The sequence below is a fragment of the Protopterus annectens genome, chromosome 14.part0 (genome assembly GCF_019279795.1).
Source record: "Protopterus annectens isolate FY-2018-M chromosome 14.part0, PAN1.0, whole genome shotgun sequence".
Taxonomy (NCBI): domain Eukaryota; kingdom Metazoa; phylum Chordata; order Ceratodontiformes; family Protopteridae; genus Protopterus; species Protopterus annectens.
This window is the reverse complement of record NC_056748.1, coordinates 1,159,497,338-1,159,513,588: the sequence shown is the minus strand read 5'-3', so window position 1 is coordinate 1,159,513,588 and position 16,251 is coordinate 1,159,497,338. Positions and strand designations below refer to the sequence as shown.

The 16,251-nt window shown below is 45.9% G+C and overlaps 1 protein-coding gene across 5 annotated transcripts in view; it reads left to right on the top strand.

Moving 5' to 3' along the window:
• The window catches only part of HNRNPH3 (heterogeneous nuclear ribonucleoprotein H3), an 80,665-nt gene that overhangs the window by 49,505 nt on the left and 14,909 nt on the right, over window positions 1-16,251 (top strand). For 4 of the 5 annotated variants that reach the window (XM_044056969.1, XM_044056967.1, XM_044056971.1 and 1 more), the window contains 4 exons: window positions 1,931-2,034; window positions 3,101-3,236; window positions 4,636-4,710; window positions 15,161-15,373. In XM_044056969.1, coding sequence (XP_043912904.1) covers window positions 1,931-2,034; window positions 3,101-3,236; window positions 4,636-4,710; window positions 15,161-15,373 — 528 coding nt within the window. The remainder of the gene's footprint in view (window positions 1-1,930; window positions 2,035-3,100; window positions 3,237-4,635; window positions 4,711-15,160; window positions 15,374-16,251) is intronic. The other variant, XM_044056970.1, reaches the window with a different exon arrangement.

Below are 16,251 nucleotides of genomic sequence, written 5' to 3'. Positions count from 1 at the left end.
GCGTGGAAGGCCCCTGATACAATGGAACCTATCCCACGGAGGCCGTCCAAATTCATAACAGCCCCTTTGGACAGTTTTTAGCCAAGGGTGTCCCGGTTGACGCCATGGTGGTGGCTGCAGCCACTAAGAAGGAGCTGGCTGATCCTTCAGTACATGTCCATCTTCCTAACAAGGAGTCTAGGACTACGGATAGGTACGGCAAGCGGATGTTTTCTTCAGCGACCTTTGTCATGCGGTCGCTGAATTCTGTGCCACTTCACCCGCCTTCAAAGAGACATGCTCAAAGAAGTGGGTGAGGTCTTACAGGGTCCAACAGCTGCAGGGTCTTGGGACAAAATAAACTCCCAGCTGGCAACCCTGAATTCCATTGTCAACTCCTCCATGCGGCTTATTTCCTATGCGGCAGATGGGGAGAGTAGGGCTGCAGGTACAGGCGTTGCCTTAAGGCATCACGCCTGGATGCGGCTTTGTAACTTTGCAGACCCCTTTAAGGCGTCCTTCACTAACTCCCCCTTTGACGGTTCAGCTTTGTTTGGACCTCAGGTGAAGGATACTTTGACCCGATGCGAGCAAGAAGGCAAGACTCTCTCTGCCGTAGGAGTCCGTTTTTCCACCCTGTCTAGACCATACCCTAAGGGTCAGAAGGGTGGGAAGATGTGGTTCCGTAAACCACAAGAGGTCGTGTCTTGACGCAAGAGATCAGTTCCCCTCTAGAGGCAGAGGGGGGGACAATAACAGACGCCACCCTAGGGGCAGAGGAGGTCCGCAAAATCAGGGTGGCAGTGTCTCTGACAAATCCTTCCAGCTGCCCGACTGGCCGCCTTCGGAGGCAGTCTGGGGAAGGTTATCACTGTACCCAGAAGTCTGGCTTTCACTCACCCAAGACAAATGGGTACAGTCGATCATATCAGAGGGTTACAAAGTTCCTTTTATCCACACCCCCAACTCAGCCAAAAGGACCCCTTCCAGACTTTCCACCCAGTCTAAGGGAACAAGCAGTACTAGAAATATCAAAACTGCTAAAGAGCTGTCCAGCCAGTCCCAGCAGACCAACAAGGATCCGGAATCTACTCAAAGATCTTTTTGGTACCAAAAAAGACGGGACTTGGGGAGTCCAGTATTGGATCTCAGACTAAACAAGTCTGTAAGAAGAAGTTCCGGATGGTCACGCTACAGTCCATTCTACCCTTTCTGGGTCAGGACGATTGGATGTGCTCAGTAGACCTTCAGGATGCGTACTACCACATCGAGATGCACAGGCGCTCCAGGAGGTTTCTCCGCTTCCGGCTGGGAGCCAGTCACGATCAGTTCAGAGCCCTGCCCTTTGGTCTCACTACAGTTGGCAACCCATCTTGTGTGCTTCAGTTTAAAAGGCAGGGTTTGCCATTGCAGTATTGTGGGAACGTACTGGAATAGCCTTAATAGAAGTATTGTGGGGGGTGCAAGATTTTGTGCCTTTTAGGTTTTATAAAGCTAAACCTCAGTGATGTCATAGGGTAAATAGCTTCACATTTTGGTCCTGTCTTTTGGGATGCAGTAGTTGAGCGTGTACTGGCACAGCATCTGTAAGTGGAGGATTTATAACCTGTGTTTTTTATATTTTACGGTCTGCTAAGGAAGTTGGGCTGGTAGTACAGATGTTCTTCATAAGGACTGCTTTTTCATCTTCATATGAGGATGTAGTGCCTTATGGAATAGGTGACTTGGCAGTGGACGTTTTTCTTCCTAAGTATACATTGCAGTAAACCTTCACGGAAGTCCACAATGTACTTCACTGGTGCTTGTAAAGTATCCCTGATTCACTGTCAACTGCGTAACTTGCTGATTGCTCTGTTTTTATGCTAGTCTTGGATTTACTGTTAAAATGCATGACTGAAATGTTTATATACCATTGTGGTGGATTTACACTTTTTTTCCCTCCCTTTCACAGGTATGGGTGGCTTTGGAGAAGGAGGCTCTGGGTTTCAAGGTGGTGGACACTTTGTCCATATGAGAGGCTTGCCATTTCGTGCTACCGAGCATGACATTGCCCATGTATGTATTTTCTACTTTGATCTTATGAAATTGTTTTTGGCAGTTGTGAAATGTAATGTAAAGGGAGGGGTCTCTTCTGACCTCTTGGAAATGACTAGTACTGTGTAACACAGCTTTAGCATAGCTAACCCAATCTGTGCAAGAGCACACTTAATTTGAAGGTCGTCATGTTAAAGGGCTTTGCCACATTGGTTGGGGGTGCTGTTACCTGGTCACTATTACTTCTATGACTCGTCTTGAGGGGGCTGGCACTTCAGGGCCTCCAAGCAGGGAATGTTGAATGGGTGTGATACAAGGAGTGGAAGCATTTGTGTAGTGTGGTTTAGCATTTGGCTACCTAAACGCCATTACGGTGATGGGAGGTTGGCATAACGATAAAGGGGTTTACCTCAGACACAAGGTACAAAGTTTGATTCTCAACTTTGAGGGGAAATTGGATGGCTAGGCTGAATAGTTACAAGGACAGCTGTCCTAGTACTTGCATGTGATGACTCTAGTAGCAAAGGGCTGCTGGTTCCCAAAATGGTGCTTATGTGAGCAGTAAGCTAAAAATGCACTGGATTCCGTGAAGTCTGAATGCTTTCTTGGATAGCAGACCACTTTGTACTTCTAATCTGAAGGTTTCCTCTTGGGATATGCTCAGTAAATCAGCTGTAACAGGAAGAGTTTGGGAGGGGGGAGTCATTCTTGTGCCACATTTCATTGTCTGAGTCTGCATGTTGTGGATACTGAGCGCTCTGAAGTTTGAGCTGTTAACATTGGCAAAGTGAGAATTTCCTATTTCAGTGTGTGTTAGATGGAATACTGCAGGTCATTTGATTTGTCCTGGTCATCTTCGCTCAACATTTGTAGAGTATGATTTGCTTGATTTGAAGTCTGATTTGAAGTCTGTTTTGGGGGAGGGTAACCTTGTAAACTAGGTTAAACTCACATTTCTAGTGAGTTGCAGTATTATATGCTACCTGTACTACAGTGGTGGTTGTAACATTTTGTGGTTTGAGTGTTTTTTTTTTTCAAAAATTTTTGTTTGAGTGATGGTTTTAATTATGGAAAATTTGTATTTTAGTTCTTTTCTCCTCTAAATCCAATAAGAATTCATATTGAAACCGGGCCAGATGGCAGAGCAACTGGAGAAGCAGATGTGGAATTTGCAACACATGAAGATGCTGTAGCTGCCATGTCCAAAGACAAGAATAACATGAGTGAGTATTCTTCCTTTGTCATGCGGCTTATTTTAGTAATTCACTTTGACAAACTACAGTCAACAGGGTAAATGTTGAGATTTTCAGAACAGATGCTGCTCGTGTACCTAAAAGATACTTTCAGGGAAGTGGGAGTTGCCTGTTGTAACTGTTGTATGTTTGCTTGGTGTGCAGATTAATGTTGTCCAATGTCAGCACGTTGGTATTTCAGTTGCTACTTAAATAACTAAGGGATCAACCCCTTCTACTCCACTGTTGGCAGAGGAATTGCCACTGCAGTCTTCATATTCCAGGGATTTGCCTGAAGCAGGAGTTCTGAGACTTGATGGTATCCTCCTCTCCATTGGTGTAGAAATGGAGGCACTGTCCTCATCTGCTACCTTTAAAGGAGAACAGCGCCAGGACCTGGTGTGTTTTTCAGTAAATCTATCCCTGTACTCCTGTCTTACCACAAAATGGTCCAAAAAGGTTGGCTGCCACATTGCGTACTTTTGTTTTAGTCTGTACTTTCATTTGGCAAATGTCACTATTCAAAGTATTTTGGAGGTTTCTAAAATTTGTTAGGTTAATGACTTAATGTCCAGCTTCTGGCTAAAGTCTATAGAGATGTAGTATGTTGGAGAAATGCTGGCTGTTTTAGCATATACACAGCCAGCCCCTGTTGACAGAGGACTCCTTCACAAAGTTTTCTGCAAATGAACGATTTAAAGCACCCATGGGGTTATCCCTCCTCTGTGCCTGAGTGAACATTAAAGGGGTGAGAGGATGGCACACTTCTGATCTGTGGAAAGGTTGTGTGGGATTTCCCAACTTGGGGTCTTCCTAATGCGGGAAAAGGGCATAACCAATATAGGGTTGGCACCACTTGCTCCATGAGTAACAGGCGCTGAAATCTCTTGCGGGACTACAACTTAAAAACATCACCTTTATACAGGGTAAAAGGTCTCAGAATTGTGGTGGAGTTGCTGAAGGGTACCCAACATTATATGGTATACAATATATGCCCAATGCCGGAGGTCAAATGTTGCAATAAGCCCAATTCCCACTCCTAATTTTTACTAACGGAAGGCTTGGTTGTAAAACGTAACATTTTCTTTGCCTAGTTACCAAAGTAGCTGCATCTTTATTTAATGATAGGAATGCTGCAATTAGTTTTAAGTACTGTTTCTGTAATCTGTTCAGTTGGGTTACTAAATTCAGGTCTGTTTTAAAATGCTACACAGAACAGAGCCCATGTTTTTTGTCAATTGTTTTGAACAAAGCTACCTTTATGGTGTTTTGCAAGTGTCTAGTCACTAAAATGCTTTTAAACATACAAGCTTGCAAGGGTCTGTGGCCTGTTCATCAGGAGGCTTTAGGGGCAAGCCACTAATTTTTTTTTTTTTTTTTTCATTTTTAGATCATCGGTACATTGAACTCTTCCTAAATTCTACCGCAGGAAGTTCAGGAATGGGTTATGGACGAGATGGAATGGGTAGGTTGCACGAGTTGTTTCCTAACTTTGCTCAGTTTCCATTCTGTTGGAATATCTTGGGTTATTACAGGTCTTTATTCTGTTATAAGAAACTGCTTTTCCCAGGTTGTCTTTGAGCCAAGACAACCTGGGAAAAGCTAAAGGTCTGTAGAATTCAGGCTGTGGAATCTCTGCAAGACTCTTGCAACAGGCATTAGTTCAGTTCATAAGTTGCCCCGGCTGCTGTTCTGTAATGTATTGCTCTTCCCTTCTCTCCAGTTCTTCATACTCTTGTGGCTGCTCAACCTCCTTTTTGTTAACTTGTATGGCTAATGGCCTTTTGTTGCGTAGCCGGAGAAGTTGTGGATGTTATGTGATCCTATCTCGCCTACATTCTGACTGATGGGTTCGGAGCCGATCCCTCGGCTCCGACTCTGCACGCTTATGCCAAAGAGCGAAGTCTCTTATTGGCTGAGCTTACTATATCCCAGGATGCACCACTACCAGTCCCCCAGATCTCGTTTGCCGCTAACCTGCGAAGACGTGGTCTCGAGCTGGCTGAGCTGAGTAGTATTTTTACTAACTTTTTTCTGTCAGAATTTTGCTGTTCTTGTCATAAAAAGCTGTTTAACGGCTATTCTTCACTTTTGTGTGTGAGAAGACTTTGTTGTGTGATTGGGCGTTGATTTTGATTTTAGGCCTCCTTCATCATAAGGCCTTCCCGGTCAGTCAACCCCCCTTAAACCTTAGAGGGTTTCAAAGTACCCTTTAGTAATTTGTTACGGTTTCTTTACCTCTGCAACTGTAAACCTATTATTAGGTAGTGTCAGTAAACAGAAAGTCAGTGGATAGTGTATTTTCTGTCAGGGATTACTGATTTTTTTGCTATAATGTCTCAGAATCCTAGGCCTTCGGGTTTTAAAAAATGCACCAAATGTAATTTCAAGATGTCTATCACAGACTATCACTCGCTCTGTGTGTATTGTTTGGGTGCAAAACATTTACAAGAGTCATGCAGTGTGTGTCACTCTTTTTCCTCAAGGGTCCTCCAGGAGAGGAAAAATAAACTTATTCTTAAAGGGTTAATAAAACCTTCCTTTGAAGAAGCTTTGGCATCCTCTCCTTCTCCAGCCAAAAAGAAAAGGGCGTCGGCTCCGACCAGTCCGTCGGATCCGACCGCCAAAAGACATAGGCAGGCTTCTCCTTCGGCTCCAAGGACTTCGGAGCCGAGGGCGGAACGGTCTGCCTCGATGCCACCAGTCTCGACTCCTCTGGCTTCGGAGCCGATAGCTGGGGCATCGAGAGGCGGGTCACCTTCGTCGGCTCCACTGGTCTCTGAGCCGACTAGGGTTGCCCGCTCAGACACTTCCTCCTCGGCACCGATGGAAACTAGTGTGGGTATTCCTTCGGCGCCGATAGTCATCGAGTCGCCTCGGAGCCGGTCCCCTAGTCCTTTGGGGCCGTTGGAGAGGCCATCTCGAACCCGTTCAGTATCCCAAGTCCTCGAGGATGTCCGATTCGGATATAGACAGGGTGCTCCAAAGACTGTTCCAGTCCCCAGTCTTTCAAAAATTTGTTTCGGCTCCGACCCAGTTGGCTTCGGAGCCGATAGCCCATGCCCATCCCATTGCTGTTCCTCCTCCGACCGCTTCGGCTCCGTCGGAGCAGGTGCTGTTGGAGCCGGTGGAGATCTTAGGGTCGGCTCCGACCCTTACTCCAACCCGGGCCTTCGGGTCCGAGTTTGGTACACGGACTTCTTCGGCTGGACCGGGGGTGATGTTTGGGACCTATGCTTTCGGTTCCGAGCCTCCCTCTCGGTGCTTCTGCGGGATTGCCGTCTGCTATCATGGCTCGGAGACCGGACACTCCCAGGATTCTGGGGTCTGGCTTTCAGAGCTATGAGGAGTGCCTTGGCCAAGTCTTCGGCCATCTCTCCGGCTTTACCGGCACCTTCCCTGGGCGTGGAGACTGGATCTTTGGCAGTTCCCCTGTCCGTAGGCAGCGGAGCCCCTGGGCCTGAGGTTACCCCCATTGGGGTTCCCCTCCTCCTGATGGTTCTTGAGTTGTCTTCGGAGGAACCCCAAGGAAGAGATCGTGCAAGAGGAAGCACGTGGACTCCCCGAGTCTATTACATCGGACACTGATCTTGATGCGGAGGGGTCCCCGAAGTCGTCCTCGGATGATGTCTCTTTTGCAGACATCTTAGAGATCCTCAAACAACGAGGCGGCTGGATATCCAAACCCCCCTCTGCTGATGAGTCAGTGCTCCTCAAGGCCTTTGGGGCTCAGCCCTCCGCCTCTTGGGTGTCTCCGCCCTTCGAGCTCCTGGATTTAGTTTGTCGAAGGGCGTGGGAACATCCAGATACCGTGGAACCAGTCCCTTCTCGTCCTAATAAATTTTTATCTGCTCCACCCGAGAAGGAGTTCTTCACTAAAGGCGTGGCTGTAGATGCTATGGTGGTGGCATCTGCTACACAACAGGACGTGGCAGAGGCTTCAACGTCCGTCCATCCTCCTAATAGGGAGTCTAGGAACATGGACAGGTACGGGAAGCGCACCCTGACTTCAGCGGCCTTTACTTTTAAGGTCTCTGAATTATTTGGCACATTTTACCAGGCTTCAGAGGGATCTGGTCAAGGAGCTGTCAGATTCCCTCTCGGGTAACCTACCTGAGCAGCTAGCCCAGTCGGTTAGCTCTCAGTTGGCTATCCTTACGTCAATTTCTAACTCGTCCATGAGGCTCATTTCCTATGCAGCCAAAGGTGCGGGTAGAGCGGCAGGCACAGGCGTGGCTCTACGGAGACAAGCCTGGCTCCGCTTGTGTCAGTTTGCGGAGGCCTTCAAGTCTTCCTTCGCCGACGCTCCCTTTGATGGGTCCTCTTTGTTTGGACCCAAGGTTAAAGACACCCTTACCCGCTGTGAGCAAGAGGGAAAAACTTTATCTGCCGTAGGTGCCCGTTATTCCACTCCCTTTCGGCTTTATCCCAAGGCTAAAGGAGGGGGGAAAATGTGGTTCGAAAATCACGTAAGTTTTTTCCTCAACAGCAGGAAGATTCCCCTTCCAGAGGCAGAGGACGGGGAAATTTTTCTGGGAGACGCCGTCCCAGAGGCAGCAGAGGGCCCCGCAATTCTGGAGACCGCGAGTCCTTTCGTGGCTCTTCAGCCTCCCACACATCATGAGGGATTGCCCGGCTGTGCTGCTCCGGAGCCAGTCGGGTGCCGTTTTGCCAAGCACTTAAAAGCCTGGGAGTCAATCACTCAGGACAGATGGGTGCTTCGGATCATTGCCGGAGGTTACACCATCCCATTACACATGTTCACCCCCACCGTCCAAAAAATCCGGACCCACCACCCAGTCAAAGGGAAATTGCAGCCGCAGAAGCTTTAAAGCTGCTAGAAAAAGGAGTCATCCAACCGGTCCCCACAGACCAGATCGGATCCGGAAATTACTCCAGGTTCTTTTTAGTGCCAAAAAAGACAGGGGACCTGAGACCAATTTTGGATCTCAGCAGACTGAACCAATCCGTCACGAAATCCAAATTCCGAATGGTCACGTTACAATCCATTCTCCCATTGTTGGAGAAGGATGTTTGGATGTGCTCCATAGACCTCAAGGACGCCTATTATCACATACAGATACATCAGGCGTCCAGGAGGTATCTGCGCTTCAGCCTGGGAGTCAGTCATTTCCAATTTTGTGCACTGCCCTTTGGTCTCACCACAGCCCCCAGGGTGTTCACCAAGTGTTTGGCAGTAGTGACTGCTCACCTGAGAAGTCTTGGATTCCAAGTGTTTCCCTATCTGGACGACTGGCTCCTGACTGCCACCACCAGGCATCTACTAATGGACAACCTCAAAGCCACCATCTTCCTGGGTGCTTCCCTGGGGATTACATTCAATTGGTCAAAGTCTGTCTTGCTGCCCTCTCAGCGCATAAGGTTCATAGGAGCAGAGATAGACTCAAAATTGATGCGCATTTTTCTTCCTACCAAAAGGATCCAAACTTTACAGGGCCAAGTTCAAGCTCTGATTTCAAGATCCAAAGCCCCAGCCAGGATGGTCCTACAAGTTTTAGGTTCAATGTCTGCCACGGTTCTTCTAGTTCCTCTGGCAAGATTGCACATGAGGATTCTTCAGTGGCTATTGTCAACTCAATGGTCCTTTCAGGACCTTCCCCTCAATCATCCCATCATGATTACAGAAACATGCAAACGGGACCTTCGCTGGTGGCTTCAGACATCCAATCTAAATCAAGGAAGCCCCTTTGTTATTCCCTCTCCAGTGGTTACCCTGACGACAGATGCCTCCCAGATAGGGTGGGGGGGGCATTGTCTGGGCAGGTTAGTTCAGGGCTCCTGGCTTCCAGACGAAGCTCTTCTCCACATCAATGTGTTGGAGATGAGGGCTGTACTTCTGTCCCTACAGGCCTTACACAAGTTTCTTCCTCAGGGCATCATCGCCATCCACACAGACAACATGTCGGTGGTTTGGTATCTAAACAAACAAGGAGGGACCAGATCTTACCCCTTTGCAGAGAGGCCATGAGGGTGTGGGAATGGGCGGTAGCTACCAACCGTTTCTTGGTAGCGACCCACATTCGGGAAATCAAATATATTGGCAGACAAATTGAGCAGGACAATTCTCTCTCCCCACGAGTGGTCCCTAAACGAAACAGTAGCAGCTCAGGTTTTCAGGAGATGGGAACGCCGTGCTGCGATCTATTTGCAACGCCACTAAACACAAAGTGCAAAAGGTTCTTCTCCTTGACTCCACATCAAGGGGAAGCAGCTTTGGATGCTCTAGCACAACCTTGGCCAACAGGGCTACTTTATGCCTTTCCTCCGATACCACTTCTCCCCAAAGTCATTCAAAAAGCTTCTCAATTGGGGTCCACAATGATACTGATTGCTCCATACTGGCCTTGTCAGGTATGGTTTCCCTACCTGAAGAAACATGCGGTGGACGATCCTTGGACGTTAGATCTAACTCCGGATCTGCTAATCCATCAGTCGGGACGACAGCATCAGTCCCTACACTCCTTGAAGTTAACAGCCTGGCTCCTCCACTTCCGACCTTGGTCAGAAGTCACACATTAGACCCGGAAGTTATTCACATTTTATCTTGACCCACAAACCCACCACTAACAAATTGTACCTCAGTAAGTGGAAGAGGTTTGCTATCTGGGCTCAATTCAGGGGCTTAGACCCTATCACTGCTCCGATCCCGGAAGTTTTGAAATTCTTAACATCCCTGTTTAATCAAGGATCTTCTGTCTCTACTATTAAAGTCCAACTGGCGGCTATCTCTAAATTCCACGAATCCATGGATCCTCCATTGATGAGCAGCAGATTATGCAAGACCTTTATTAAAGGTGCGGGCCTGTTAAGACCACCAGTTTTTCATCCTGCGCCTCCGTGGGATCTTGATTTGGTGCTTCGTGCATTAACATCTCCCCCTTTCGAACCTGCTGCTACATGTGACTTAAAATATCTGTCTTGGAAAACTGCCTTCTTAGTTGCAATTACTTCTGCAAGAAGAGTTTCAGAGCTTCAAGCCCTATCTATTAAACCACCGTACTTGATTTTCCACAAGGATAGAGTATCACTTAGACCTAATCCATCCTTTGTCCCAAAGGTCTGTTCTAATCTCTGTCTTCAACAATCTCTAGAGCTACCAGTTTTCTTCCCAAAATTCTCCAATGAAGCAGAATACACTCTCCATAAATTGGATGTTCACAGGCAGTTGCGTTTCTATTTAGACAGGACTTCAATTGTTTGTGTCCTTCTCAGACAGTAAATTGGGTAAAACCATTGCAAAAGCTACCATCTCCAAATGGATTAGAGATTGTATAACTCAGGCTTATTCTTCTTCGAATAAGCAACTTACAACATCTATCAAAGCTCACTCTACCAGAGCTATGGCGACTTCTATAGCTTTTCATTCCAAGCTCGCTATATCGGAGATTTGTGCTGCGGCTACTTGGTCAAATCCGCACACTTTCATTTCCCACTATAAATTGGATGTGGCATCTAAAGGGCGAGCATCATTTGGTTCCACGGTACTCAGGAGTGTTTTCCAGTGAGCCACCCAGGATTCAGGTGCTAGGGGCTGTCCCATCAGTCAGAATGTAGGCGAGATAGGATCACATAACATCTTTTAGTTATGTACTCACCATAACTTCAGATGTTTGGGATCCATCTCGCCTACATTCCTAATACCCACCCTCCTTCCCCCTGCCTTGGAGATCAGAAGAGATTGAACGGTTTGAGTTCTACTGTTTTATCTTGTTTCATCTGACGATGTTATATAAGCAGGGCGTGCATGTGTGCGGACAAACTAGATCTGGGGGACTGGTAGTGGTGCATCCTGGGATATAGTAAGCTCAGCCAATAAGAGACTTCGCTCTTTGGCATAAGCGTGCCGAGTCGGAGCCGATGGGTCGGCTCCGAACCCATCAGTCAGAATGTAGGCGAGATGGATCCCAAACATCTGAAGTTATGGTGAGTACATAACTAAAAGTTTGTGGACAATGGCACAAGGTTGGCTGACTGAGAAGCGCCAGTAGGTGTTAATTGTAAACTCTGTTGCAGTAGCTTTAAGCTACATAGGATACAAGTTGGCTAGCTTCAAAGTTTTCAGGGTGTCTTCCATACTCAAACTGGGCTGACTAAAGGTCAGGTTTGGGTGAGGCAGATCATTTTGTCAGAGTTGCATTCACAGGATAAGTTGAAGCCAAGTTTGCAGACATCCATGAAATGTTCTTGAAGGGGATTGTAGTCTTTGGAAAGTTCCATAACTAAAGTTGTATTTTAGAACTTTGCACTTGCAGCAAGTTAGCTCTGTTGCGGGTGAGTGGACTCTCCTGTGGCCATTAGGTGTGGCTCACACCACTTGTACCCTGGGTTTCGGCTAGCACCTATAGCCACTGTGGACCAGGGGTTACTTGCATCCCCTCAATGGGCAAGGGAGAGCCACTGTTCTTCCTGAGAGAAGCAGGAAGGCAATCCCATTGTCAGTGTTGTGCTAATCCCTGGAGAAGCTGCTTCAGTCACCATCAGCACTGTTGGTCCTAGTTTTCCGAAACAAACTTGTGTACCTACAAAAATTTCCCTGGGAGTAGTTCACAAAAATTTCCTTGGGAGTAGTTTACTGGGTCTCACTTTAAGTTGGGCTTTTGATCCTGTAAAGTAGGAACTGGTAAGGGGATATATCCTTTCCTGAAGACAAGACTCTGTTCTGGACAGGGGGGTGCAGGGGAAGAACCAGAGCTCAGTTTGACTCCTGTCTGTGTGGGGGTGGGTGCTCCGTTTAAGACTTTCTAGACTGTGCCATTTGTGGAGAACAGGATTTCAGTCACTTGGCAAATGAGTGCTTAGAGTTTTTGAGGTGAGTGGGTCAGTCAGCATAAGCAGGGTGGGTAATATCAGTAAGTAAGGGCACTTGATTTTCAGAATTTTGAGTTGTCTGGTTCATATGTTAAGGCTTTTGACTAAACAGTGTTTTAGCTGCACTTTATAGTGAGGAATCTTTTCTGTTGGTAAAGGGCTACAGCCCCTGGTACTGGTTTGGGGTTTCCATGCCTGCATTCTCAACCTCCCAGGTGATTTTAAATTCTCCTTTGGATTTTTGCCAAGTTGGAATTGGTGATTTTTGGGTTGGAATGGTGACCAAAAGTGTGGTAATTGGTAAGCTGATGCAGGGAAATCTGTCCAACCCTAGTTCTCAAATGGTTTCTTTTAATGCACCCAACCTCAACAAAATGGGAGACAAATGGACTTTTACTGTTGGGGTGTGTGTGTGTGTGTGTGTGTGTGTGTGTGTGTGTGGGGGGGGCTTGCCTAATTTTCTGGAAGTTCCAGTAAATCAGGAGGGCTTTTTGAACGTTGTTCCCTCTCACTCTGGTAGTCCCTTCAATCTCCCTCTTGCAACAGTTTTAGACAAATGGATTCTGAAGATCCATTCATCAAGGTTGCAGATGGCAGTGAGGAGAATCCTTTTCAAAGAGTAATTCCTCCTCCTCAAGACCAGACTGCTGTCTGTATAACACTTTCCAAGGAGTGATAAAACCATTCCCTTCTAGATGTGAAAGTTTCATTCAAGGATGTTTGTTGCGAAGACATCCTAATCTCTACTTCCAATGTTTCATAACTGGATCCTGGCAAACAATTTTGGTTGTCTGCAGTACCCTTTGGGCTATTTGTACCAAATGTTTTCACACAAAGTATGTAGCTCCAGTTATAGCTCATTGCAGGCTACAGGATATCCTCTTTCAATCAAGTTTGAGACTGGAAGGTTTCTGAGATATAAACTAGACACCACAGTTCAAAGAACTTTTTCTTCCATAGAAAAAATATATATTTGGAACTTTATAGTGTGATTCTCGTGGTGCCCTTGACAAGACTTGCATAAGCAAGATAGTGGTTTCTGACATCTCTGGTCCCAGCACCAACTCCTTTTGTCTTTACAGATCCTAGTGCTGAAGTTTTGTAAGAAGCGAAATCCCTTTTAAGACTGTAGGTATCCCTACATCTAGGTATTCCCTACTCTCCCTGTCCCAAAGCACTCTTACCACATATGGCTCAGGCCATCTGTGAGGAGTTCTCAATTAGACATGCTTGCGTAGTCTGAAATAATTCTGTCCCAGGACTCTGTGGAGGCTAAGAAGGATACCTTTTCTTTGAACAGCCATGTATGTTTTCTCTCAAATCTAGGCTGCTTCTGAATATTCTGAAGAAATGCTTGTGGTGACTCCATTCTGGGCATATATCTCAGTGCAAGAAACCTGGAAAACTCCTTTAATGGGAGGAAACACTGTAAATATTACTGTTATAAAATTAGGTTGCTAGAGTAACTGCAGTTTTGAGGAACAGACCAAAAATGTGAGGTGAAAATCTGGGTAGTTGAGGTAGGAATAATTCTGGCCTAGGCCCTTTTAGAAATTACCATAGCCATTTGCCACTAGCTTTCCTCAGACTTAGATATACCCCATCCCCAATCAACTTCAAACACCTGTGCTCCTAGATGGAGGCAAGAAGCCTATTAAAAAAATTGAATGGCAGACACGTTTTTTAGTTGGTGCCAACATCCCCAGCAGCCAGTCGGGAGTTTTTTCCAATTTTGTAATTGGGTTACTAGCCATCACCTTGGTAGTCTGTCTAGCTTTATTTTATTGGCTGTTTTAGCACATTTAACAATGACAAGAGAATACACTGAAGGGTCCAATCTGTTTGAAAGAGGTTTTGCATAAAATGCCTCTGGGGAAAAACGTCATTTGAGCCAGCTAACACAGCAGACGTTGGGGTTTTTTACATTGAAGACTGCTCTGACCTGTGTGAGCATATTGGAGTTGCGAGCCTTTATGGAGAGTCAAACCTTTCCTCTGAGACGTGCCTTCTAACTAATCCTTACACCTGGAGTATTTTAATCCAAACTATTAATCTCTCCTTTTCTTTCCTGGGCCTAAATGACTGAAGATGCTCCATTCCTTGGATGCCTGCAGATAACTTGGTACCAGAATTGTACCAATCCTGACAGGACTAAATTCAGACTTTCAGAAATTAATTTCTTGAAAGTAAAAATGGTCAGTTTTCAAATGGGTGTCAAAGGATATTGCCTTTGTACTACCACAACAAAACTACTTGGGCAGGGTTAAGGCCCACACTTCCAGTGCCTTGGCTTCATCTTTGGCCTTTTTGGAAAAGGTTGGATTCTTAATGTTTTCTAGAAGTTGCTACTTGGCTGTGTACTTTTCAAATGCAATGTAAGCTTGATTCATTCAGTAGGTCTAGGTCACGTTTTGCAAGCCCAGTTCTGTAGGTTCTTAAAGCCTTACTTTTGAAAGTGTAACAAGCTGGAGTAATATACCAGTGTAGTCAAGGTTACTGCAACAGTGATCATGCAAACATCTGTTTTAGGTAGATTTGCTTAAAATCTTATCCAGACGAGCAGCCTGTCTGGTGTGCAAGCATTGTTAGCAGTTGGAAGGTAAACTTGGTGTCTCTTGCTCATTCAGCTGACCTTTAGTGCTATTAGTCTTGCCTATACTGATTTTAATGCATTCCTTTGTGCAGTTAATGGGTATGGGGGAAGTGTATCTGTAGTGCAGCAGTTTGCTACATTTTCTGCATACAGCTCTGTGGTGCTTCAGTTTTCTATTGCATATTAAAATACCAAACCATATCCAAAGCTGTGGTGCTCTGTAATCTGTACTTCTACTGTAATGCATTGGCTTGTTTATACACATGCATGTGTGCATATGCACATTTTCTGATTGGGGGAGTGTGTAAGTTGTAGCTACATGTAACTGTCAAATATGCTTGTGCATTGCCCCCACTTTCGTTTGCAGTGGAGATTTGCTTAAGGAAAAGGTGATTCCTGCTTGCTGGAATCCATCAGTAGGCAGTATAGAGTGTAGGGCTGTAGTGTCATGGCTGCTGGGGTTAGACTTAATAGCACTTTCTTCCCTTTTTAGGTAATCAGGGAGCATTTGGACCAAGTAGAATGGGAATGTCTGGCAACTACAGTGGAAGTGGATTTGGCGGTGGTAGCGGATATGGAGGTGGTGGATACGGTGGTGGCTATGGTGGTGGAAGCGGTGGTGGATCCTATGGAGGTGCTGGCTATGGAAGTGGAGGAGGTGGTGGCACTGTCGGCTATGGAAACCCTGATGGCTTAGGTGGTTATGGTAAGTTGTAGATTAGCTGTACAAATATTGCACATTTTTAATTTTAATGTATTTATAGTAACTTCTCTAACAAATTTCTCCGCAAGAAATTTGCCTGCATCCTTTGTATAGAAGTGGGAGTGATGCCTCTCTGGGTAGATCTAAAAGAGGTTTCAATCTGTTTGCAAGACTGACAGCTTGGAGTATTTCCATCAATGCACATTTTCAGGGATGTTAATAGGTCAAACGAGTCTAATTCTGCAGTTAAGCGCAACGGATTCTGCCTCTGCTTCCTGTCTATTGATGTAATTTGGCACAAGTAGTGATGGTCCTGGATTGTCTGCCACTTGTCCTCCAAACTGGTATTTTCTTAACCTTTATGCTTAGATTCATGCTCCAAGCATCCCTGGCCATCCTGAAGTGAAACTTCAGTATAGCTCCTACTCTGGAAAGCCCCCTGTTCTATGCTCCAGTTTCCAGTATAATGTGGAAGACTTGGTGCGTCTTAAATTAAGATGACCGTGATACTTTTGGCTCAAGATGAGTTTTTATGCAAAGATAAGATGTCCCTGTATCGAGCCAACCATTTAAGGGGGAGAACTCTACAGTTTTTATATAGACAAATAACATTTTACTTCAGGGCTAGGAATTTCGGCTACCCTTTTACGAAAAGTAACGGAAACTGAACACTGTCAAAATGGCTTGCAACATTGCACCTGGGTACACCTGTTTTTAGGCGTGTCAAAGCTCATTCCACTAGTTTGTTGGGTTAGCACCCCTGTTGGTGCTTACCTGGTACTCTGCATACATTCTCGGAGTTTGGTTTTTTGGGTTTTCTCTGGCACCATTTGCTTCTGTCCTGTGGGATTTGCTTTCTTGAAATCCTGATCCTGGCTAAC